The sequence below is a fragment of the Equus przewalskii genome, chromosome 7 (genome assembly GCF_037783145.1).
Source record: "Equus przewalskii isolate Varuska chromosome 7, EquPr2, whole genome shotgun sequence".
Taxonomy (NCBI): domain Eukaryota; kingdom Metazoa; phylum Chordata; class Mammalia; order Perissodactyla; family Equidae; genus Equus; species Equus przewalskii.
In genome coordinates, this window is record NC_091837.1 from 75,901,925 (window position 1) to 75,929,047 (window position 27,123).

The 27,123-nt window shown below is 34.6% G+C and overlaps 1 protein-coding gene across 27 annotated transcripts in view; it reads left to right on the top strand.

Moving 5' to 3' along the window:
* WDR7 (WD repeat domain 7) overlaps positions 1 to 27,123 on the top strand; it is a 355,090-nt gene that overhangs the window by 51,042 nt on the left and 276,925 nt on the right. For all 27 annotated transcript variants that reach the window (XM_070627699.1, XM_070627700.1, XM_070627703.1 and 24 more), the window contains 2 exons: positions 589 to 809; positions 23,254 to 23,449. In XM_070627699.1, coding sequence (XP_070483800.1) covers positions 589 to 809; positions 23,254 to 23,449 — 417 coding nt within the window. The remainder of the gene's footprint in view (positions 1 to 588; positions 810 to 23,253; positions 23,450 to 27,123) is intronic.

A 27,123-nucleotide genomic window follows, 5' to 3' on the forward strand; every position in this document is an offset into this window, starting at 1 on the left:
AATACTTAGTGGCTATTATTGGAATAAATACCATGTAATGACTATAAATACAGAAATGTCCAGTTTTATCTTTGATATATGTTCATAGTTCCATTTATTAGTTATCTCTATAGTTTACTAAATAATTACCTTATTATCAGTAATATTGGTAATCTTTTAGAACAGTGCTGTCCAGTGGAAATATATATATGTAACAATATATGTGACTTTCTAATAGCCATATTAAAAAAATAAGAATGAAGCAGGTGAAATTAATTTTAATAATATATTTTATTTAACTTGATATAGCAAAACTGTTTTCATTTCAACTTGTAATCAGTATAAAAATTCCTAATGAGATGTTTTGTATGACTTTTTTGTGCTAAGTCTTTTCTAAGTCTTTGAAATGTGCTAAAGCACATGTCAAGTGCTCAAAAGTCTCACGTGGCTGGTAGCTACTGTATTGGACAGAGCAGTTCTATAGGATAAAATTAGAAGTCTTTTCTATAATAAAATTTATAGCTATTCTGATAATTCATGTTTACTTTTATTTGTTGAACTTTATAAGACTTTAATATTCCCATTTTAAATCCAAAACCTCATTCACAGGTTGGCCACCTCACAGAACACTTCGTGGTCATCGGAACAAGGTCACATGTTTGCTATATCCTCATCAGGTCTCAGCTCGTTATGATCAAAGATATCTGATATCTGGAGGTGTGGATTTTTCAGTCATAATTTGGGACATATTTTCCGGAGAAATGAAACATATCTTCTGTGTACATGGTGGCGAGATTACTCAACTTCTAGTTCCACCTGAAAACTGTAGTGTAAGTTGATCATAAAGTATTATTTCGCTATAGTAGAGCTGAATTATGTTGCTCTCAGGCTTAATATAAATGGAATCTAGAGTAATTTAAAGAAACTCTCACAAGAGAATTAAACTGTGACAAAAGAACTGTGACAAGACAATAAACTAAACCTTTTCAATTTTAACACTAAATAGGATCAGCCCAGTGGCTTAGCGGTTAAGTTCGAGTGCTCTGCTTCGGCAGCCCATTGTGTGCCAGTTTGGATCCCAGGAGCAGACCTACGCACTTCTTCAGGCATTCCCACATATAAAATAGAGGAAGATAGGCACAAATGTTAGCTCAGGGCCAATCTTCCTCAGCAAAAAGAAGAGGATTGGTGGTGGATGTTAGCTCAGGGCTAATCTTCCTCAAAAAACCAAAACAAACAAACAAAATAACTAAATAATGGTGACATATAATATTTAGGTAAAGTTATTATTTCCTGTTTGGCACAAAGAAATAAAAGATGCACATAGTGTTTTTTCCTTTTATTATCTCCTAAATAGCATGGCTTGTCCCTGAAACATAGTAGCAGTTTAGAATGTGTTTATGGAAGTTTCAATTTTGTTTTAAAATAGTTGAAACATCTCCAGAGACATTCTACAATCTCATTATTTTCAGCTCCATCTGAGCAAAAAGATAGTGAACATTTACTTTGGTAAAGGTAGAATACATGTAAATAGAGTGTCTTTAAATAAACAATTATTGTGACAAGGGAAAGTATAACAGTCACTGATAATGACTTTGGAAAATTTTGTACATACCTTTGTGGATGCAGGTTCATTTCTTAGTGACGTGTGAAAGGCAGGCCATGATGTCAAGTAAAACGCTTAATAATTTTAGAAATATGAGATTTTAGGAGGGCTTAGGACTAGTAAATAATGGGCTCATAATTTCTTTCACTGTTTGTTAATCGTGAACTTGTTCATGTGATTAGCCGCCTTTGTGTGCATAATCAACCATTCCCCAACATTCACGCACGGATGTGTGTACACAAACACACTATCTTCTTGCATGCACATTCATGCTTCTCATGACCCATTCATTGTCACCAGTTATGGCCTTACTGAAATGGAAAACACTTTACTCGTATATCTGATACCATGTTCACAAGGTGTCTCATTTCAAAACCCAAGTAATTTTCCTTGGCCTTTCTGCTTCCTTACTTAATCTTCCTGATAATGTGTTTTATTTCCGTGTTCTGCCAGTGCTAGATTTTGTTTGATTTGATATTGGTGGTGGTGTAGGAAGTCCTAGTACCACTGTCTCTCTTTTTGTTTTTTTTGCCAGATTTGAAAATTCAGGTTCTTAATCATTCTCTTACTTCTTTTTTTATTCCTGCCTTTTCCTTTCTTTCCTATTTGGTTATTAGTTTCTTATCTTCATCTCTGCGAAAAATTGCTACGTGTTTATTTAAATAACAATTTTATGTTTATTTTAGTGAAATAGGTATCATCGTAATTGCACTCATAAGTTATAACACTGTTACAACCCCTGTCCTGAACTTCATTTTACGGTAGTTATGCCCCATAGTGAAACATGAGAATTTTCAAAAATTTGGTGAAATATCTAATTTTTTTATTCTGAAATTGATTATTTTTTACTAGTTTAGAACAACCATTTCTGATTTGGCTGATTTTTGGTTTTATAAGAATAAAACTTTTAAAATATTAGAGTAATATATTTTTTAAGTTACAAATATGAGTAAAAGGAAAGTTTGGAGTGGTTTACATTAAGGCCATGTTTTCTTTTTGAACGATGTTAATATATACGTTTTGTAGCTTATATGTTTGTATGAGAGCATTTTCTGGTTTCTTTTTAAAGAATTTCAAGTGAATATTTAATAAAAAGTTTTTGACTAATTGCGTTTAAAAATAATTTGTATTGATTAAAAAACTGCCTCATAGACATATATGCAACTAGATAGAGAATGGGCTCCTTACTAGACTAGGGGCAGGCCAAAAGGTGCTAGTTGCCTGGGGAATGTAAAGAAGAGAGACACAGACAAGGAAGTCCAGAACTTGGAAAATAATGTATGACTTATAATTTACTTATTAGAGGCTCAACAATGGAGATTTTTCTTGTTTTCAATTGACATTCAAAAGTACTGATTAAGACAAAGAAATTCACGTTTAGGTTTGTGATAATTTAATAAGTAAATAATGACTGCCTTGTTAATAACCTGTTCATTTTTAGGTACATCAGCTAATGTGTTTGAAGATCCAAGAGCCAAACTGATTAATAAAAGGCTAAGAATTTGATGTTTGCTGAATGTTTGGCAGATGACTGTTTTGCTGAGATTAAAGTTAATGGCACCATATGCTTGTTCTAGTGCTTGAATTGTCCCTCTTATAAATTGATCCAGTGTCATTCATTTTCTTTTAGCATAAAATATTTTTATTTTAAAGTTGTGATCTGGTGGTTGGAAGATTATAAATACTTACTAAACCTAATGATTAAAGATACATACTGAAAGAATTTCGTCTGCTTTTTTGGCTAGAGTTTTGGTTTTTATCTTAGGTAGATTCAGAAGTTAAGTTTTGACTTACTGCATTTTTTTTCAGGAAAAGATATACTAAAACAGAGTAATGTTAGTTGTATTTTAACAATTACTTAAATTATAATAAAGAATGTATAAGGTTGATGATTTTTTCCTTTCTTATTTTGTAGTCATTTCATGTTTACTGAAATATAGGAGGTTGTTAAAAAAAAGTACTAAGCAAAATCAGTTTGTCTCCTAGCTTGAGTAGACAGTGAAGAAACAATGAACTCCTGTCTGCTGGGTGGAAAAGATGCCGCAGCTGGAGATGAGCTCTGAGGACCGACTGTACACTCTTTCACGACTTTGTATGCATGTCTCAGTAGACAAATAAGATGTACTTAGTTTTCTACCATCTGGGTGTTTCTTTGTCATTCTTTCTTTCCCCACTCCTTCATTTTTGTGCTATTTTAGCATCTGTTAAATTAAAAAAATTCGACTGAGTAAATTTTAAATATCTTCTTGGCTTTACTGAATGATTCATCCCATGTAGGAAGTAGGTAGGAGCTCAAAAGGGCTACAGAAAGGGAAAGATTTTTAACAAAAAAGATTATTTTATGCTTGGGTAACCTACCAATGGGGGCAGAAGGAGTCCATGTGGCAGGTTACCTCCTCTTCCTTTGGAGGATGGAAGGGATTACCTCATTGATGCTGACCAGAGTCTTGCCCACTGACCAGTTAATACTGTATTCCTGGGGAAGGTTGTAACTGCACTTAGGTCAGGTATTAAGTCTTGGTTTGCTTAGCACAAGTGACTCCATTTTGGGCCGTTGTTTCTTTTTAACACATCTTTCTACCTGAAATCTTTCCAAATTCTTGCTATAGATTAACATTAACTTAGTGCCAGACTCAGTGGCTCTATATATTTTATTTTTAATAAACTATTTCTCTATTCTTTTATTAATGGGAGTTTTAATTATTTAAAAAATTTGACATGTTCATAGATGGTAAATATTGCTAAATATAGAGTACCTAAATTGAATAGATTGTATTTTTATTTTATGTTAAAGGTGTTTGTTTTTTTCATTTTTTAGAGGAATTTTAATTTTTTTCCCAAAATAGTAAAAATCCATTTAGACAAAGTGCTTTGAAGTTGAGTTTGATTCACTGAATAGTCTGGTTAACTGAGATTTACCTTTTATATGATGCAGATTATTTTAAAGAATTAAAATGTAGTAAGAAAGTTAAAAATTTTCCTGAAGATATCCTTTGAGATATGAAATGTTGAAGTAATTTAGGACTGTGTCATGCCAAAGGGTTATTGAGAACAGTTCAGAAGGTTTTTTGAGGCCAGAGTTACTATCTGCTAAGTAATGTATTTCAGTGTTCCAAGAAGTATAAGCTTACATTTTAGGAGGAAGAGCAGGCAAGTATTTAAATGAGTCTCCTACAAGGCCGAGTGTAAATGATAAAGGAGAGATATTAACAGAATGCTTCGGTACCAGGATAAGGGCAGAGACATGTCATAGATACTCAGAGGAACAAGGAGCTTGGTAAACTTCTCAAAAAATCCTGAGATTTGTATGTATATTGACTTCGTGAGGAGTGCTGGAACTTGTAGTTTTGAGATCTCTAGTATTAGGTTATTGGCTATTTCTGTTTTTTCTTAAGATTATGGAATGTAGAGGAAAAAAATTCAGTTTGAGGTTTTTTTCTTTTTGGTGGTTTGGTTTCTTGATAAAATGTACTATATATATACATATGAAAGATACATATACATTTACTATATATACATATGAAGGACACATATACATGTGCTCCATATACGTATGAAAGATACATATCTGTGTACTACCTATACATATGAAACATACATATATGTGTACTGTATATACATATAAAGCATACACACACATGTACTATATATATAAAAGGTACAGATACATGTACTGTATATACATATGAAAGATACATATACGTGTACTGCATATACATATGAAAGATGCATATACATATGAAAGGAAACTGAATAAAGCTATTTGCTTAAACAGTATTTGAATTATATAATATAAAGTCCTATAGCATTTTTATTTGTCATTCCAAGTTGTGTTTTTTGCTTTTTTTAAATTAGTTTTGACCTCATATATTGCTATTCAGTTGTGATAGTTCTTAGGCAGTTTTAATGGGATTCAATTTTAAGCTGGAACCTTTATGTTATTATTAAATTGCCATTTCAAATCTCATATAGAAGACTTTTTAGAAAAGTCTTTAAAAACAGACTTTCTAAAATTTTAAGTGACTTATTAAGTTTTTATCTGCACTTATAATATTATTTAGTATAGTGTCTTAAAATATTTTATAGGGGCTGGCTCCGTGGCCGAGTGTTTAAGTTCGCGCCCTCCGCTGCGGCAGCCCAGGGTTCCGATCCTGGGCGCGGCCATGGCACCGCTCGTCAGGCCACGTTGAGGCGATGTCCCACATCCCACAACTAGAAGGACCTGCAACTAAGATATACAACTATGCACCAGGGGGGTTTGGGAAATAAAGCAGAGGGAAAAAAAAAAAGATTGGCAACAGTTGTTAGCCCAGGTGCTAATCCTTAAAAAAAAAAAAATTTATAAATAGGTATATAGAATGCAAAAGGTATTAAAGGTTATTAATGAAAAGCAAGTTTCCTTTTCCCTCCTGTTCTTCAGCTATGTGGCTCCCTTAACTCTCAGTGCAATATCTTAGTCCTTCAGAAGTTTTCTATACTAATGTTTTAATACTTCAAAACTATAGCATTCTAGTTTAATCTTATTCTAATAACTGAGAAATATAAACAGCGCAGAGTGATTAGGGATAGAATGCTTTCTAGATTTGAATAGCTGTCAGGTAGGCTTGGATGAATTTCCAAAATCTGAACTCTAAGCTAGGGGAGGCCAAAAGAGTGCGCGAAATGCCTGGGAGTCTGAGGAAGAGAGCTATCGAGAGGGAAGGCTTCTATTTAAGTCTTTTGGAGGGCTGCAGCAGAAAACTTCCTCTAAATCTGTAGCGTTAGGATTATGTAGTTACTGATGAGAATGATCTGACCTCTTCTCTTCACCTCCCTGCCAGCTTATTTTACCTTCTCCTCCTTCTGGCATAAAGGAGTCCACTCTCCAAGACCCAGGAATGTTTTCTCTTATTTCCACATATTTTACTTTCAGAGAAAGAAACAAGACTTTGAAAAATATCTTCAGAAAATAATTAGAAAATATCAAGTGCTTTAAAAAACATTTCCCTTAATAAACCAGATAGATATTATTGATAAGAATGAAAGTTCAAAAATTTAAAAATAACACTAGTGACCCAGTAGAGTATTTCTTACCTTTAGAATTGTACTGATATCTTTGCATGAAGCTGTCCACATTTCCTGAGTTGATTGGCAGTTGCTGCATTAGAAGTACAGCCTGAGACATGGAACATTTGTGTGTTTAATACAGTTTGATACCGTTTATGTACATCTTAAAAACACAAATCCATACTATGTATTTATGGGTACATGTATAGGTAGTAAAATAATTAAAATTGAGCTGGAGAGAGAAGTACCAAATTCAGATTCTGCTTTGCTTTTGGGAGTGAGGGGAATGAGTATGGAAGGGAACAAAAACTGTGACTTCTTTAAGGGTCGTGTTTTATTTACCTTTGGTAAATATGTATTTAATATTTATTTCCCTCATTGGTATGGATGATTAGATTATCAGAGCTTTTTGCTGCTGCTAGAACTTTATTCAGAACAGAATTTTTGGAAAATATTTCAAAATAAATTTAGTGCCAACAATACATATGTTTCTCTGTGTGAGCATATAGGCTGAGTTTTTAATAGAGTCATTAAAAAATAATTACTTTTCATTTATTGTATCTTGTTAAATTTGTATTGTCACATAATCTCCAAAAGTATCCAGAAGAGGGCAGCATGGGTTTGTGAAAACAAGAATGTCGGGTATGTAACTTCTTTGTACCTTCATTTGTCAATATTGAATTCCTAGCTGTTAGAGACAGAGCTATGATAATATGAGTGGTATCTGTGACTGTGTGTGCTAATGTGGCTAATGCTCGCAGCCTGTAAGAATAATTAACAAATTAGATTTCCTTTTTAGTATATTGTCCTTTCTTTCTAGAAAAGTACCTAAAGCTTTTGCTGAGTTAGCTCTTACCTCATCTTTTTGGATTTCGACTTTTGTTGTGAATTTGATGTGCATGTTACATTTAAAAACTCATATCTGTAATTATAGGATAGTCTTTGAAGTCAAACAGAATAAACTTTGGTCATACAAATTAAGGAAAAGTAAGAAGCAGAACTAATGTTTTTCTAAAATATATCACAATGTACATAATGTTATGTAACATTCTTTTTTCCTTTAACACTTAATTCTCTTAGATTTTTGAGATCATTTTCATGTTTTTATGCATTCAGCACTATCTTTTTGACATTTTAACTTTTTTAAGTTAAATAATGCATTGTTGTGGAAAATACAGGTATTTTCTAAAGATGGTCTTGTCATCTTTCTGTGTCACTAAATGTATCCCAAAATCATTTTTAATGATAGTCTGTAATTTATTTAATTTTATATGAAATTTTAGAATGTTGCTTTAAAAACTTTGTTTTCTCTTATCAACATTGGAGGTGAAAATACGTATAGCTAAATATTTTTGCGTATCTGGAATGACTTCTTAGGATACATTCTTAAATGTGGAATTTCTGTATAAAAGGGCATATTAATATTTAAAGTCTTTGAATAACCATTGCCAAATTGTCCTTCAAAAGCTTAGGAATAGGCTTATACCACCTATTTACCCTCGTAATTCTTCATTATCCTGTTTATAATCTATTAAGCCTTGCTAATTTTCCAGGCTTGTAAGTAGCTGTACACCCTGTCTCTTGTGTAGGAAGCTGAGAAAATCAGTAATATACCAAGGAAACTGTTGGTGAGGGGTCCCTTCAGTAGTAATGGGAATGACTGCATCCTTGTTCTGGGTCTGGTAATATTATGCCAAATATTTTAGAAGTTTAGATAGTCCTCTATTTTGGAAAGGTTCCTTTAGATCTTAAGTCATATCCTTGATAGGAGAGAAGATTACATTGGGCATGAAATTTATTTTTAGTAATAGTCAAGAGTGACTTGGTGCTGAAAACCTTGTGAATGAAATAGTTGATTAAATTGACTTTTAATTTTGGGCTGAAGACATACGTAGTATGACACAAAGCAAAGACTAATTTTCCTTGAGTAACTTAATCATACATAAAGCAATTTCAAAATGAGTTAAAATTTATATTTTTACAAATTTGTAATTATATGTTTATTTTCGTGATTCTTTTCTCTTTTTTATTGTAGTAACACTGGTTTGTAACATATATAAATTTCAGATATACATCATTATATTTTGATTTCTATGTAGGCTACATCACGTTCACCACATAAAGACTGATTACCATCCGTCAATCCGTCGCCATACACGTGTGCCCTATTATTCCTTTCACCCTCCTCCCTCTCCCTTCCCCTCTGGTAACCACCAATCTAATCTCTGTATGTACGTGTTTGTTTGTCATTGTTGATTTTATCTTCCACAAAAGAGTGAAATCATGCAGTGTTTGAGTCTCTCCATCTGATTTATTTCACTTAGCATAATACCCTCAAGGTCCATCCATGTTGTTGCAAATGGCAAGGTTTCATCTTTTTATGGCTGAGTAGTATTCCATTCTCTGTGTGCGTGTGTGTGTGTGTGTGTATACATACACTCCACATCTTCTTTATCTGTTCATCTGTTGGTGGGTACTTAGATTGTTTCCCAGTCTTGGCTATTGTGAATAGTGCTGCAGTGAACATAGAAGTGCAAGTATCTTTACACATTCATGTTTTCGTGCTCTTTGGGTAAATACCTGGAAGTGGAATAGTATCATTTGGTAGATCTATTCTTAAGTTTTTGAGGAATCTCCATACCATTTTCCATAGTATCTGCACCAGTTTACATTCCCACTAGCAGTGTATGAGGGTTCCCTTTTCTCCACATCCTCTCCAACCTTGTTATTTCTTGTCTTTTTAATAATAGCCATTCTGATGGGCCTGAGGTGATATTTCGTTGTAGTTTTGATTTGCATCTACCTAATAATTAGTGATGTTGACTATCTTTTCATGTGCCTGTTGGCCATCTGTATATCTTCTTTGGGAGAATGTCTGTTCAGATCCTTTGCCCATTTTTTAGTTGGGTTGTATGTTTTTTTGTTGTTGAGTTGTGTGAGTTCTTTGTATATTTTGGATATTAACCCCTTATTGGATATGTGATTTGCTAATATCTTCTCCCAGTTGTTAGGTTGTCTTTTCATTTTGTTGATGGTTTCCTTTGCTATGCAGAAGCTTGTTAGTTTGATGTAGTCCCATTTGTTTATTTTTTCTTTTGTTTCTGTAGCCTGGGGAGACATGATATTCAAAAAGATACTGCTAAGACTGATGTTGAAGAGTGTACTGCCTATGTTTTCTTCTAGGAGTTTTATGGTTTCAGGTCTTGCATTCAAGACTTTAATCCATTTTGAGTTAATTTTTGTGTATGATGTGAGATAATGGTCTACTTTCATTCTTCTGCATGGGGCTGTATAGTTTTCCCAATACCATTTATTGAAGAGACTTTCCTTTCTCCATTGTATGTTCTTGGCTCCTTTGTTAAAGATGAGCTGTCCATAGATGTCTGGGTTTATTTTTGGGCTCTTGATTCTGTTCTGTTGATCTGTGTGTGTTTTTGTGTCAATGCCGTGCTGTTTTGCTTTCCATAGCTTTGTAGTATATTTTGAAATCAGGGAGTATGATACCTTCAGCTTTGTTCTTTTTCTCAGGATTGCTTTGGCTATTCAGGGTATTTGGTTGTTCCATGTAAATTTTAGGATTCTTTGTCCTATTTCATCAAAAATCATTGGGACTTGGATAGGGCTTGCATTGAATCTGTGGGTTGCTTTAGGAAGTATGGACATTTTAACTATATTAATTCATTTCAATCCATGTCTTTAACATTTCTTGTAAGGCCAGTTTAGTGGTGATAAACTTCTGTCCTTTTTGCTTATCTGGAAAACTCTCTCTCTCTTCTTCCATTCTGAATTATAACCTTGCTGGATAGAGTATTCTTGGCTTAGGTTTTTTCATTTCACTCTAAATATATCATACCACTCCCTTCTAGCCTATAAAGTTTCTGTTGAGAAGTCAGCTAATAACCTTATGGGATTTCTTTGTGTGTAACTTGATGCTTTTCTCTTGCAGCTTTTAGGATTCTCTCTTTAATTCTTGTCATTTTAATTATAATGCTTCTTGATGTGTGCCTCTTTGGGTTCATCTCGTTTGTTTCTCTCTGTCTTCCTTTACCTGGATGTCTGTTTCCTTCCCCAGGTTAGTGACATTTTCAGCTATTATTTCTTCAAAGAAGTTCTCTGCCCCTTTGTATGTCACTTCTCTTCTGGGACACTTACAATGTGGATGTTAGTTTGCTTGATGTTGTCCCAGAGGTCCCTTAGACTGTCCTTGTTCCTTTTAATTTGTTTTTCTTTTTTTGTTGTTCAACTTGGGTGATTTCTTCTACTCTTTCGTCCTCATTGCTGATCTGTTCCTCTGTGTCATCTCCTCTGCTGTTGATTCCTTCTAGCGAATTTTTCATTTCCATTATTGTATTTTTCAGTTCTGATTGGTTCTTTTTTTTGTTTTCCAATTCTTTGTTGAAGTTCTCACTGTGCTCGTCTGTTGTTCTCCCAAGATCAGTGAGCATCCTTACGAATATTAGTTTTTGTTCTTTTTTCAGGTAGATTGTTTGTCTCTGTTTCATTTAGTTCTTTTTCTGAGGATTTGTCCTGGCTCACTTATTTGGAACATATTGCTTTGTCGCCTCATTTTTTCTACTTCTCTGTGCTTTTATTTATGTGTTAGATAGATCAGGTATCTCTCCTGATCTTGGTATTATGGCCTTATGTGAGAAGTGCCTTTTTGAACCCAGCAACCTGCTCCCTTCTCCTCACCCATGTGGGCTGTGTATACCCTCTATTGTGGCAGTGTTGCTATTGCTGTGGGCACATGAGTAGGCTAGGCTGGCTCCTGGGCTGGCTGGTTGTAAGCCTCGGCCATGTGTTGCTGCTATGGTCACTCTGTTGGGCAGGACAAGCCCCAGCACAGCTGGCTGTGAGGTTTAATAACACACAACTACTGCTGTTGTACTGCTAAGTGAGTCAGGCCCCCAATGTGGCTGGTTGCTAGGCTTGGGGGTTGCAGTCCTCTGGTGTGGCTCTCTGTGGCAAGTGGCTGTGGTGAGCTCTCTTTTGTGTGGGGCAGGCCTCTTGCCACATCTAGCTATGCTGCCCTGGTTACATAGCTGCCTCAGGAGTGTAGATGGCTGGAGCTGGCCCCAGGTGCAGCAGCACACAATCATTTTAGGTGTTTGAAGGCAGGGCACATCCCCTGTGTGGCTCTTTGCAATGGCCAGTGGCATAAATCTGCCTACAAACCACGCCACCATGGACCCACACACGCCCCGTTGACACAGACCTACTGGCCCCACTGCTGTTGTTGGCTCACAAGTTCAGCACAGGTTTGCTTGTGGGTGGAGCCAGTCCCTGGGGCAAGCTGTCTGCTGCCCTGCTGCGCTTGATTGCCTTGGGTGCTCTGTTAGGTGGGCAGACACCTGCGCTAACAGGCTAGAGGAAGGAGTCCAATGGCGACTGCTAGCATCTATGTCAATGCTACTGAACAAGGTCACAGTAATGGCTGCCGCCAGGTCTCAGTCCCTAGGGGAGTGATCCCCACCATCTCCTGCCTCTCTGAGATGTGCTCTGAGCTTAGTAAGTGAGTCTTGTTTACTAATGGGCTATGTACTTTTCTACCTGGTGTTTTTGTGCTGGTTTCTGGGTCAGGTGATTCTTTGCATGGGCTTTTAATAGCAGGTTTTTCTTTGTGAAGTTCTATAGTTTTCCTGGGTGTATTCCTCTTGGTTTTCAAAGCTAGCAAAGCTAGGTAATATGGGATTTCATGTCTGTTGTGCTAAATCTAAGGGCTGGGATGCCTGACATGGAGCCCATATCCCCCTTCCCCTCCAGGAGAACCTCTGTACCTTTGAGATCACTCCTGACCATGAAGCACTAAGGCTAGAATGTGGTTTTTTCCTTAGCAGATCTGTATCTCTACCTCTTCCACCCCTGACTGTGTTGTCCTTGTTCGGGAGGTTCTTTTTATCCAGGTTCCAGATCTCTCTCAGAGGAAGTTGTTCCACAAGTAGTTGTAGATTTGTTGTGTCTGTGGGAGAAGGCGAGTTCAGGATCCTCCTGTGCTACCATTTTCCAAACTCCCCTAAAATTTTTTTTTAAATGGCAGAAATTGTTAGGAAAAAAAAAAGAATGAATTTTTAAGGTAACTATTCAGTTACGTGCAACATACTTTTTAGTAAGCATTCATTCAGCAATATCTGAGTGCCTGCCATATACCAGGTACCTTTGAGAACCAGGCATATAATCGTGAATAAGATATAGTTTCTGTTTGAAAGAATTTCCTCCAGTGAGAGAGCCAGAGTAGAAAACAGGTAAGTATAATGCATCATGATAAATATTATGAAGTATCCCTTCTAGGACCTCCGTCAGTCCCAGACCCTTAGAGAGGTCCTAAAAAGGGCGCCTAGTAGGCCAGCTTTGGATGGTTTTAGAAGACTTTCAAGAAAGGTGATATCTGTGGTATTTGAGTGTGGTAGTTTTGTTGATGTGTATAAAATCATGTATGGTACATGAACAACCTGTGTTTACAGGTTAGTATTGTGTAATGTGGAGGAGTCTGGAGCTCTTGATACGTTGTTGTGTCTAGTACTGAGGGACCTGTCTGTGGCAAAAGCTGGCAGGAATTTGATGTATTTGTCCATTACTTTGAAAATAATGACCAAGAGGTCAGAGTAATGGTTTGTATGTACTGCAGGCTAGTTGTATATGAGACCATTTGGGCACTTTATTTCATCCTCATTAGGCAGGATATTTGGAAGAAAAAGTTAAGATAATAAAATGTGAAGTTGTCCTAAAAAGTAAAACATTCTAGGTATTCTTCCAAAGAAAGATTTGACGAGAGTAAAGTGGAATGAACGTGGAATGATACAAGATTAGAAGGGAGGACTGTATACTAAAAATAACAACAAAAAATGCCAGTTTATGATAATTGTTTTTAGTCATAATGGTTTTTTTTCTTACATATTGGCAAAGACTTTCAGAAGGAGTTGGAGAAAAGTTTCTGCTGCACGCATGTGGAGCCTAGAATAACGGACCGCTGGTTGGTCATGTCAGTGAGAACAGGCCTTTAGAGCCAAACAGACCTGGATCTGCGTCTTCATCTTGGGGTGACTTTAGCAGGTTACTTAATACTTTGGAGCTCTAGCAACACTTTCTGTAAAGTGTTAAAGTTTGGAGGTAATGCCTGGCCTGTAATAGGAGCACAGTAAATCCTATTATTGTCGTCATTATTTCTATTTTCAGTCGTCTACATTCTCATTTGGATGATAAAAGTCTAAATATGATCAGTATGTTCATTTGTTTCCAGCATCGAAATGACTTTGTTGTAGAATATGCTTTGTTCCTATGTCAGGAACTATTTTCATTTCCTGTTTCTAGAATATGGCCAGGTGGTTTTAGAATCTGCCCAACTTAGGGATGAGTCCCCTTTCCCTGTCAGTCTAACTTTGCGTCTTTTTATTGCGTGAGATAGAAGTTTCAAGATATCAAAAGACAGCAATTGCATAAAGGAGTTTTCCTCTCCCCTAATTCCCTAGAAACTGTAGTCTTAAATATTGTGCTTTTCCTGCTCATTGCCTGAACATTGGAGATTTCAACTGTCTTAGAGGCCCAAACTGTGTCATTTCTTCTGGAAATTTGTGGTTAGATTACAGAACGGTATGATGGTTACCCTCACAAAGCCTTTGGTAGCATGACCCCAGATGATCAAGAGGGTTGTTTGACCCCATTTATTGCTTTTCATAGGTATAAAATACTGGCGAGGCACAACTTTCTTGTCCAATTGTGGCCACTGAAGGTTAGGTATCTCTCTGTTCTTCAATATAGATTAAAAAACAAGCCAGCATCCTTTCTAAACAAAGAGGTAAAGAGATATTTTTAGCATATATGTTCTAGTAATTTACTGTTAGGAAAGAGATATACAGATTCTTTCAGTTATCTCCAGTTGGAAAAATGAGAACAGTATATATTAATCCATTTGTTTCCATGAGAAAGGAAAAAAGATTTTCCATCGTTATGTCAGAGGTGTGTAAATTTGGTGTTTATTTCTTGTAAGGATACAAGTATGATCGGGATAAATAGATTGAGGCCAAGCAGGCAGATTCAAAGCTACTAGGTCAGGTGGATGGTGCCATTCAAGTCCTAAGTGAGGAGTCAGAAAGTAGAAGGGCAGGCCCAGCAGCCACCTGGAGTCGTAATTCAGTGCACCCTGAGCAGTGAGGCCGTTTGTGACAGAGGTTGTTAGTCCCTACATGTGGGCTGCCCAAGGTTTGGGTGTGAAGTTGGACAGTCACTGCGGACAGCTGACTGGTGTGCAGAGAGGGGAAAAGGGCAGCATTTTTTGAGTTCCTTAAAAAATGCTTTGAATATTTTTAGAGTGTGCAGATTTGCCTATCTCAATCTCTAAAATCTGTAAATGTGTGAGTGAAATGAAAGAAAACATTTTAATGTTTTAAAGGCATGAAGTGAAAAGTTATAAAATAAATTCAGTGGAAAAACAGTGTGAGGAAATATTCAGGAACAGTAGAAAGTGGTCGTGAGTTGTTGGGTTGAATACTTTTATTGACTCATTGTTAAAAGACTAAAAACTACTAATGTAATTTTAAGTTAATATGTGAGTGATGATGATTATGCAGGTGGAACTTTTCAGATTAAAGGAGAGATAATATGAGAAGAAAATATTGAAAAGGGGAAACTGACATACTTGAAGAATTATAAATATCTGTGTATTTCCCCGTGGATAACATTGGCAACTCCTTCAGAAAATAAATAAAATTATATTTTAAAAGATAGAATTTATGGTATAGGATGACATGATAGTAATGGTAAAGATAATATTAACTACTATCATCTTTTGTATGCACGATGTGTTAGTCACTATGCTAATTTCCTTGTGTACATTTCATTTAATTCATACAGTAGTTCTATAAAATGTGGTTATTGCTATAATCACGTTATACAGAAAAAGGAGTCTCAGAGAACTTAACTTGCCTAAGTCATGCAGTTTGCAAGTGGCAGAGCTGGAATTTGGTTCTAAGTATTTCAACCTGTCGGCCTGAACTTATCTGCCGTGCATACTGCCTCCTAGTAGATGCAGTTGTGCATTTAAAAATAATTGCCTTTCTTCGATTTTTGACTGTGTTTTCCATTATTGGTCTACATAAGTAAATATGATTTTGATGCAGTCTTGATTTTGAGTTGCTTATTTAATATTTATCTTTCACTTTATAGAACAAAACACAGCCATTCTTTTACATTCCTATATTTCTAATTTTTCTGTAGAGAACTGTGCATTGCTCAATTCTCTTGTAATTTATCTTTAAGTTTTTCATCTTTGGTTATTCAAGTTTGGAGGTTTTTCTGTTTTAGCCCTCCTTTTACCTTCTCTTACTTGTAACACATTACTTGCTTTTTAAAAATCTAATTTTAGCTGCAATTTTATAGATTTAACATATACAAGTAGCTAGGAAGTTAAAAGGTCACCTGTTATTCTGCATATAGGAGAGCCACAGTTAACATTTTGATGTCTTTTCTTCCAGTGTTTTTAGATCTACTTACTATATACTTGTGCTTATATTGTAGATATAGTTATCTGTGCACATTGTGTCTTCATTTAATATTATAACACGTCCTTTTCCAAGTTATGCTTATTCATGAAAGTAATTTTTAATGATTGTATAACATTACATTATGCGAGCATACCATATTTACTTAGTTCTCTTGCTTTGGATATGTAGACTGTTCCCAATTTGAACTATTGTAAATAGTATAATATTGAACATCTTTGTCTGTAAAAATTTTTTTATTTATGATTCTTTCCTGGGATAGATTCCATGAATATTATTTAGATTAGAAGCTCAGGATTTTTGTGTAATAGGTTATTAAAATTTTTAAGGCTATTGAGGTATATTACTAAATTATTTTCTACCCTCAGTGCCTATTTCATTGCCCTCACCAGCACAAGATGTTACTTCCTTCCATGCCTCAGTTTCCACATCTTTAAAATGGAAATGATAATAGTACCTACCTCAAAGGGTTGTTGTGAGACTATAATGAATTACTCCCAAGCATTTAGAACAATGCCTAGCACAAAGTTAAGAACCCAGTAAATGTTGGTTTTTTGCTATTATAATTCCTAGAATCTTTGGCTAAATTAATGGGTGAAAATAGTACCTTATTGGTTAAATTTACATTTCTTTGATTACTAGAGATACTGAAATTTTTCTGTGAGGAGTTTAGTGATTTCTTTTTTCTTTTGAGACATATTTCTTCTTGTCCTTTGCTCATTTGTCTTTCTTGGAAATAGTAGTGCTTGTATGAGCTTTTAATTTAACTGAGATATTAAGCTTATGTGTCTTGTTGAAATTTTCTTCTGGTTTATTATTTACTTTTGATGGTTAGTCAGTATTTAGGTTGGACCAGGTCATCTTATTTTCTAAAATAGCTATTGAAGAAACAGCTCTCTCTCTCTCTCTCTTTTTTTTTTTTAAGAGGTATGGGCTATGGATTTCTGAAAAAAATTTTTTTTATCTAGTTTAGTGAAATTGTGGAAGTGAAATTAACATTCATAGGCTCTTTTGTTCCCTTCAGGTAGAATATTAAAAAGTGATAAATGATGTATCTTAACTGCACATTTATGTTCCATAGAAAGACTTCTGGGAAGTACAAGAAATAATGATTAAGAGAATGGTGGGATTGATTTATGAGTGAAAGAAGCTGGTCATTTATAGCTTGTCTAATGATGGACATATTTAAAAGGAGAGAATAGTGTTCATATATTTAAAGAATATTCAGACAAAGAGAAAAATTGTTTTGGGCAGCTAAGAGGTTGCTCCTGAAATAATGTGAGGAATAATTTAATTTAGAAAACAAATCAGCAAAAGTAGAATATATATATATATATATATATAAAATTTACATTAGGAGCTGTTGAAAAGCAGAATCATCTCCCCAGAGAGCTAGTAGATGGGATAAACTAGCTGTCTCTAATTTCTGTAATTCATGGCACATGCTTAAGAACAGGTTCCATAAGAGGTTCTGGGAATGGTTTAAAATGAAGTCTTGTAAAATGCGTAAGGTCAGACTGGATGACCTAGGTGGTATATTCTGACTCTATCAGATTCTGTGATAGCTTGTGGCATTCTGTTGCTCAGCACTAATGTACCGTGAGGATTATTTACTGGCAAATTCAATGAAACTTTATTTGGTTTAGGGTCAGAATTCTTTGAAAAATAGTAATTGGCCTTGGAATATACTTCTTTTGGTCCAGTATCTTCCTCCTTCTCCTTGCACCAGATATCTTAATTTTTTCATCAAATAAAAAATAGGATTTTTACTTGGTTAAATATTCTGTTGCTTATTGTTAGCCTTTGCTTTTAATTAGCTTTTGGTGTCATTGGTGCATGTTGCTTTAAGGGCAGAATTAATACAGTGTTTGGAACATGAGTTTGAATAATTTCCACCTATAAAGTACTAACCAAGTTGATAGGATGTTTAATCCATGCTGTACAAGTTCTGTTCCATAACACTAAAAAGATTTCAAATGATATTTATGTGTTACACTCTTAAAGTCAGTTGATATCAGTAGTTGCTGAAGTGGAGTAGGTGCCAGGGTCTGGCAATAAAATATTAAGGCTTTTATTTATGTCTTTTTTTTTCCTAACCTTAAGAAATGGAGTGTCTCTATATTTACTAGATGGAAGGATGCTGGTGCCTCACTTGTTTCATACATCAGATGGGCACATAAGACCTGGGGGAAGAGAGGACCTGCCACCACAAGGAGGGCGACAGTATTGCTCCCACTGGGTCTGCTTCCAGTTAACATGTGTTTGCTTAAAAGATTTATAGATTACATTGTATGGTTCTTAACCTAGCCATCACAAAATGGGCAGAGAAAATAACAATGGAAGATATTCTAATGAAAATTAAACATCTTTTCATCTGTCGCATTAGGAGGTTCACATAATGATCATTTGATCTATCTGTGGCAGAAAGCAGCCCCCAAATCATAATTATATAAAATATGTATTTACATCCATGGTCATTAACAATGAAACCTTTCTCAGGATGTATGTTGTGCTTTGAGGTATTGGCTAATGATAACATAAAGTTAATATTAGCAAGACACTTAAGAAAATGTTTAATTTCATCTTAAAATTGTCTATGTAAACTTTGAGTCATCCTTTTAAAATATATATTTTTGTGCATGTTTTACAACATACATGGTATATTGGCACAGAAGTACATGTATAACCTATGGATATACATATAATGGGAATACATTTCCAAGTTTTTTTAACAAGTGTGTATATGATCAAAAAAGTTTGGAGCACAAATGCTTTTCAGATAATTTACTTAAAGATATGAGGTTCACATATTTTAGTTATGTTATTATATTAATTACACAATGTAAATGTCTTCTACGTTATCTTGTTGTAATGCCCTTGCAGGTAAGTCATCTTTAGGTGACTTTTCCAGGTTGATGTGGGAGAAAGTGAAGTAGAATGGAATTAATCAAATTGTAGAATCAGTCATTGTAGGTGAAGTAGATGTTCAATAACCAAGATCTCTGGAATTTCATAGTTTAATAATAAAAGAGTTGTGTTAATTCAACTCATTTGTGGGGAAGCTGGCCTAAATCAGAGAGAGAGAGATGAGTTATAAAATATTCTTTAAGAAGTGCTTTAATAATTTTGAGGACAGATATGAGGAAACGAAGTTGTATTTTAGCAAATCTTTTAAGTGCTTTCATTTAACAGATAACTGGGAATTATTTATCATTACTCTGTTCATTGTTTGAATTAAAATTAATACCAGAGTGGAGCTGGAGAGTGATCTTTTTTCCTTTTACATTTAAATAGGCTAGACATTTATTTTGTTTACACCATTAATTTGTTTTCACACAGGCTGCGAAGGTAACCATCAACTCAGAATTAATTAATGGAATCAAAATTAATGAGGTTTTACTGTATTGGGCCATTTCTACTCTAGGCCAGTTTTCTTCACATGTTGGACTAGCATTTTCTTGAAAGAAGAAAAATTAGATTTATTTTAATCCATATTTAAAAAGCAGAGAACCATCTTTTCTTGTGAGTTAAGTACCTCTAATAACTATGCTTCCTTGGGCTTAGTAATATTGATTTTTTTTGTTTTCAGTCTTGATTATTTTGGCTGTTTCCATACTGTTGCTTATTACAGTAAAGCTAGAGTTAACTCTTCAGACGCTTATTTGCATTTGCAGAGATGGTATATCATTTTTATTTTGGATGCAATTTTTTTTTTTTCTGTGAGGAAGACTGGCCTTGAGCTAACATCTGTTGCCAGTCTTCCTCTTTTTTCTTGAGGAAGATTGTTGCTGAGCTAACATCTGTGCCAACCTCCTCTATTTTATGTGGGATGCCACCATAGCGTGGCTGGAGGAGCAGTGCTAGGTCCACTTCCGGGATCCAAACTTGTGAACCCTGGGCTACTGAAGTGGAGCGCACAAACTTAACCGCTATGCCACTGAGCTGGCCCAGGACCCAGTATTTTTTTGTGGGTGGAGCATGTCATTTTCTACTTTTCATTATTATTGCCCCGTATGAAATAGGAACAGAACTATTCTTTAAAACATTTATGTAAATATATGTGTTAGAAGAGAATACATCACGTGGAAATGAAAAGCTGGAATTTTTGGAATTAGAGTTCTTTTTTACCTTCAGAAAATTATGTCCCATAGTCTTTTTAAAGCAGATCCTATGTTATTATTTATTTGCTTTGTATGTCCTTTATTTTTACTAATAAGAGGGATAACATGATGTAGAGCTTTTAAATCTTTTTATGAGGATGGATGCATTTTCTTGAAGTTTTGAAATTATCTGCCCGCATATAAATGAGCATGGTGAAAGTTCGAACAGTGAAGCTTCTCATAAGGAGTTTTTGCCCAAGGTCAGGTTCCTCAGGAATGTGGAAGCCTTTTTTGTTTGCATAATGTCTGCAGCCTTCTCTCTGCTGGTGATAAACTACAGTAGGCGATATGTGGCCGAGAGAGAACGGGTTAGCTCAGCGGTTGTCAGTCGTTTTGTGTTACCTCACATGTTGAGATCTACCAATAGATAATTTGAGGAACACTGAACATTGTAAGGAATATTGGTAAAAATTCACCTTTTTTTTTTTTTAAGAAAAAACAAACTTCACCTCAACTCATGCCTCATTTCTTTGCTCTTAAAGGAATGACAAGAGTGTGTGTGAATATTAATGAAATGACCATGGACTTGGGGACTAGCAAGAAGACTAGTTAGGTGGATGGCATTAATTATGGATTAGCTCATGTGAAGGAAGGTTTTGGAGAGCTTGTGAGTTGAAGTAGCAGAATCAGAAGGAGTGGTGTGTGTTGTGACTGCTGTGGCAGCTCAGCGCCTGATGGAAGGATGTGAATAGATTGAAAGGAATGCTGTGTAGGAGTCATTCTTTTTAGTTAATCACACACAGAGAAAACCATCACTGATAAGTTTATTTTTTGTAATGAGAGAAATAAATAAAATGACCACTTTTTGGCAGATTGGTGTTGCAAAATAGAAAATAGTAGTTAACCATTAGTGTGGCAATTATCCCTTTTTTTGTAGATTGAATGATGGATATGTTTCATAAATACAAAGTCAGTACTAATGATAATCTGTAGAAATACAAAGCATCCGTGGTATTAAACTATTATCTTCAGTTGGTGATGTATGTGTCATGAAACTCATTATTTTATGTAGTGTGAAATAACTGAAAATAAAGGCATCATGGTGTATATTTTTACCTTGTTTTATTCTAACGTTGCTTATATTTGAAGGTTTTCTTTTTCTAGTTTGCCACTTTATTTTGATTTATTGCTTAATTGTAAAGCTAATTTTTGTGTGCCATAGTCAACTATCATTCAGTCCTTAATATGTCTTTTAAAAGAAAGAAGTCATCTTTCGTGGTTCAGTTGAACGCTTATCAGGGAACATGAAATAAGTAAGCTTAACAAATGCTTATTTAAGAAAATTCTACATGTTTTAATAAAAGTTTACAACACGATCTTTCTGAACTTAGTTTTCTTAACTTTTAAAATTAGTAACCACCTGCTATGTTGATTGTCATGTTCAAATCATTATAAAACAAAAAATACAAATAAAGCTAACAGAATAAAGATGAAAACACCTGAATTAAAGAAAAAGGTAAATAGTTAAATCTTACTATCTTTGTTTTATTAATGTTCTGCTTCATTAAAAATTGATTTTAGGTTGTTTACAAAAATAAACATTATTCAGTAGGATAAAAATAAGGCTAAATCTTGGTGAAGAAAAAATCAGAGAAGAAAGTAGATGAGACCACTGAGAGTCAACATTCAGGAATGTAGGCCCAAGATCTTACACTGTTGTGCGTAGAAAATTCAGTCCTGGGTTTCTGATTAGCCAAAACAGAAAAGGAGGCAGTTATAGCAGCTTTCCCCAAAGTGTGTTCCTCACAATCTAGGTTTTATAAGATTACAGTGGTCAAAGTTTAGACTTAGAGATGAGCGATGCTGTATCCCCCTTGTGGATATAATTATATTCACATCAGCATGTTAAAGGTTCTTGGAAGTTTGTGTATAAAAACATCAACTGTAACTTGTGTTTCCCATGCACATTTGGCCACTGCCTCCGTTTTGTTTTCATCTGATACCTGTTAACATATCTCGTTCAGTGACATATTGTTCTTTTGCTAAAAACAGTGTATTTGCCTAGGAGAAGCCTAGGAGGGTGAGGTTTGGATCCCCTTGGATCCCTTAGAAGGGATAGTGTATATGTAGTGCAGTGGGCCTCATCCTCAATGGATAGCCACAGTATGTATAATAGATTTTCAGATGGCTGTTTTCATATAGTTTCGCCTTAGTATGAACTGAAAGCATAATCTACTAATTCACCAAAAAGTTGTTAAAGCTTATTAATTGTCTTACAGAAATTTGAAGACTTTAATTTCTAATTTTCTACGTTGTTGTGGATTCAGTTCTCTATTGCTAGTGAAAATCTTTACCATATTTGATTGTTTGTGTTCTGTCTTGTTCTAAAAAGGAATTGAAGGGCAAAAACTAGAGATGAGCAGAAAATACATAGCAGAATGTTTAATTGGCTGTTGTGTGTGTGTTGAGGTGGTGCACCTGCTGACATTGTAGACAGAAACTGTGAAGCACATCTACACATAATACAAAATGTCTGTGGCTCTAAAGAAATTATTGTGCTAGAGGGACCATGAGGGTATTGTTTTTGAGCAAAGGAGCAGGGAAAAGCATGGGTCTAAATGAGAGTCACAAACAGAAAGAAACACGCCAGAAAGCAGCTCTGGCAGCTAACAAAGGCACGTTCACACTGTGGAAAGAGCACACATAATAACAGATCAATTTTTTCTAGCTTTGCCTGCTCATATCTAGTAATCATTTTAGTAAGGTCATCTTCAAATTTGAACAGCACATTTTTCAAGGCATCTTTTCCATCTTTAAGCTAGGCTTAATTTTCCTTTTAAGTATTGTGGTAATTGAACTGGGCATTTTATGTGTAATATAAAGGGACACATTTTTTGACATAACCTACTAGTGGTTGATTTTCAGCAGTAGTGAATGTATAATTAATTTTGGTTTCAGTTATTGAGGACAGGATCTGTTTTATTGTGAATTTAATCTGAATATAATTAAGGTTTATTCTTCTTTTCAGGCGAGAGTGCAGCACTGCATCTGCTCTGTAGCCAGTGACCACTCAGTAGGACTCCTAAGTTTGCGTGAGAAAAAATGCATTATGCTAGCATCTCGTCATCTTTTCCCTATTCAAGTAATCAAGTGGAGGCCTTCTGATGATTACCTAGTGGTGGGATGTTCAGATGGCTCTGTGTACGTTTGGCAAATGGATACTGGTAAGAGCAAATGTTAAAAGAGAGAGACTAGAAAATTAAATCGTGTATGTGATTCGTAGAAATTAAGAATCTTATATATGAGGGAAAAAGCCCTGAAATGTAAAAAGATTGCTGCTTTTATTTCTGATCACTGCTTTTTCCAAGTGTCCTCATCATTGTCAACAAAGAATATTTAAATATGCTATTTGCTGTACTATGCCAAATACTTGTAGACTAGTTCACTGATCTTTAAGGGAATGTAATTGAAGATAATATACAGATTAGGACAGACATGCAGACAACAGACAAAAAATAAGTGCTTTCTGTATAATTCATGAGGTAAATTGTGAGCAAGATTAAGGAACCATTTTTGTCTCAAGTTCAGAAACAGTGGAAAAAGATGAGATACTCTTTTATTTGAATAGCAGAAAAGCAATATGGAGCAGTTAATTGTAGGAGATAATTGAAGTGAACGTTTTAAGTTCTAGAGAGAACATTTAAAATTTCAAGTTTCAGAAATTTTATGTGTGGGGTATAATATAGAACAAGTAATGCTTAACTTAAAATTACAGAAGATGATGTATAATGTTTATACAAAGAATCTTCTGGTTTTCCCTGGGAAATCTTTAAGTATGTAACTAAATGTTTATTTGTTTAAGCTTTTTAAAATACATTTTATTCTACTTTTACTATCTTAAGTCATCATTTATCAGTGATTCAAACTTTTTACATTCTTAGTTGTACTATAGTTCTACTAATTTTTTTCCTTTTCTCCATCTTTTTTGGTTTGTTTTAAATAATCCTTTTTGAAATCAGACTATCTACATATTTCTGTTTGCACTGTGGTACAAATTCTTCTAGGTCTTTTTGGAGCAAGTAGCCATAATCTTCAGTGATCTTTTGTTGATAGTCCTTGTTTTAGCTGGTAGTATTCAGGCAGTCTTCACAAGGGGAAGCGTGCTTAAAGAGTGTCACACTTCTTTGCTTTTGCATTTCACTTTTCTTTTTCTTGTCTGATTGTAAAAAAGGGTTATATACTTTTTGTTAAATTTTAAAAGCACAAAAGTATTAGATGGGAAGAAAGATCAACTCAAATTTCATTGCTCAGGTTTAAATACTAACATTTTGGCACATTTCTTTCCAGTCTTGTTTCTGTGCATTTTTAAAACCAGAACTACTGTCATACTACTTATCTAATTTTGTATCTTACTTTTGTGTCCCTTTTTGTTATATCCTGTCTGCTGAGCAGCACTGTTTTCATGTTTGCCGCTCTGGTCCACCCCACAAGCTAAATATGCAAAGTTTGTCTTGGGCTCTGGAATCAGACTGCTTGCTTTGAATTTAGATCAACCATTTGCTAGCACTGTGATCTACGGCAAGTCACCGGACTTTTGCCCCTCAGTTTACTCATTTGTAAAATGAAGATGATAATATTTTCTATTTTATAGTGTTTCTGGGAGAATAAAATGATGTAATATTTACCTGGAGTGTAGTGGACATAATGTAAGTGTGTATATGTGTATGTTTGTGTACTTGAAGTTTGTGTTTACAGGCATGTGTATATATTTCCTATTATTATTATTTAACAGATGTGCTGCTTAACTTGTACTTTGTTAAACTTGGGAATATGACCTTACTTACATTTAGAAATGTTTTCTTTGAGAATTAGTTTGAAAGAAAGTTCTTATAGCAATGATAATCATAAAACACTGTTGTTAAATACTACAAATATTAAATTAACAATTGATATATATAAATGCAAAAGTATGGTAAACTTGTCTAGGACTTTTAAAAATTAAATTAGTATGGTAAAGGAAGAGAGTATCATTTTCCTGAATTTTTCAGATACTTAAATATATGATATTTGAATACTGCAGATGCTTTAAATGTAAAGAATGTGAAATTCTTTACAAATGAGACCTTACTGAAAGACAAAGTAACTACTAGTAATTTCCCTAGAAGGGAATGATAAATAGCTCCTAACTATGCTGTGCTGGAGGATGTTATTCTTATAACCAGTTTAGTATAATTAAGCCCGTTTTAAATTAAACACAATAGATAATATTGGAATTTCCCAATTATCTTCTGACCTTTAGGGGGATTTGGGTAAACAGCCAATATGGCATTCTTAAATCATTCTTAAATAATAAAGATAGAGAAGCAGAATTTATTTTGGATCTCAGCCCTAACAGGAGGTATACGTTCTTTTTTCCTCCTTGCTGTTCAGGCTTTAGCTAGTGATATAAAGGTCCCTTGGGAATCAGTAAGGCACATCCTGAAGGTATTGACATTATTTATTTATTAAATTTATTTATTTATTAAATAAATAAAAAATGAAGCTAAATAAATCAGATTCAGCCAAGGTTTGATGTATGAAATGTATTTAAACTTTGAGGAGATACTTTATCCCTCGTCTTAATGTTTTTGGAATGTATTTTTACAGATCAAGCCATATTGCACTGAAACTGCTTATGCTTATTGTGCAGTTTTTTGTGTTTGCTATTTTGAATTATACTGATGGTTCTAGCTTAAAAACACTTAAAAATGTCTTTCCTTTATACTTTTTTACAGTATTTTCTGTTAGTTGTTTTTCTCTTCAAATGGATGGTTTTTATTTTCAGTGTTTATTTCCTAATGAAATGAAATTGAAGTTAGTAATATAAAATTTAATTAGGTGCAGAATCTTTTGTTTTTTTATTGTGTCATCTTTATTATACACAATAACAATTGATAGTGATGTGGAGGCTGTGGAATTATTCTTTCACATCTCTGGATAGTTAGAAAATTAGTCCCACAACTAGCAACAGGATTTGGCCACGTGAACCTCTTGACACCTACTTAGGACCTCACTAAAGGTGGGCCACTGCCCTAGATGGTGGTTGCTTCTACATGGAGCTGTTTATCTGCTTCAGGGATCAACTTCCTCATTCTTCAAGTTTGATGTTCCCAGTAAGCATGCAGTGTCGCTCCCACGGGCCTTTGACAAGGTCAAAATCCTGTCTATTTGGGCAACAGTTGCATGCCTTAAATAATGACTGATGTTACAAGATGTTCTTCTTATCTAACCCATCACCAAGGCTAAACAATATTCTCTTATGCCCATTTTTGTCTTTGCTACGTAACAAAAGTGATTTTCACATCTTATACCTATTCCTATAGGGACAGTGATTAGATGTTCTTGTACAAATGCAAGCACCAATAGTACTTACCAAATATTACTAGAAATTAGTGTACAAGTGTTGTCAATTTACTTTGTTCTCTGGTTTTTTTGATTTATGTTCTGCCCTTCCAAGTTTTCTGAAATATTCTTGTTTTTGCATTTACTTCATGAAATATGCACTTGTCATTTTTTTAAAAACTTATCTAATAAAATATAGCAGAGAATTATGACTATTGTATATTTATGTCTATTGAAAAATGTATAGATAACATGGATAACCAGAGACATAAGTGAGTCAGAGAATCAGATTTTTCATACAAGTAAAGCCTTAGTGTGTGTGTGTTATTCTTGTTTTAGACTAATTCTTAAAAATACTTTCCTGCTTTTATTTTGATTTATTTAAATTGATGGTTTTGTCTTATTGAAATTACCAAAAAGAATCAGAAGGTGGTACTTCAGTCCAGTATTTTGTTATTAGTAGAAATGGTTAGTAGGAGGTATTTTCTTCACATATTTGACCCTTATCTGCAATATT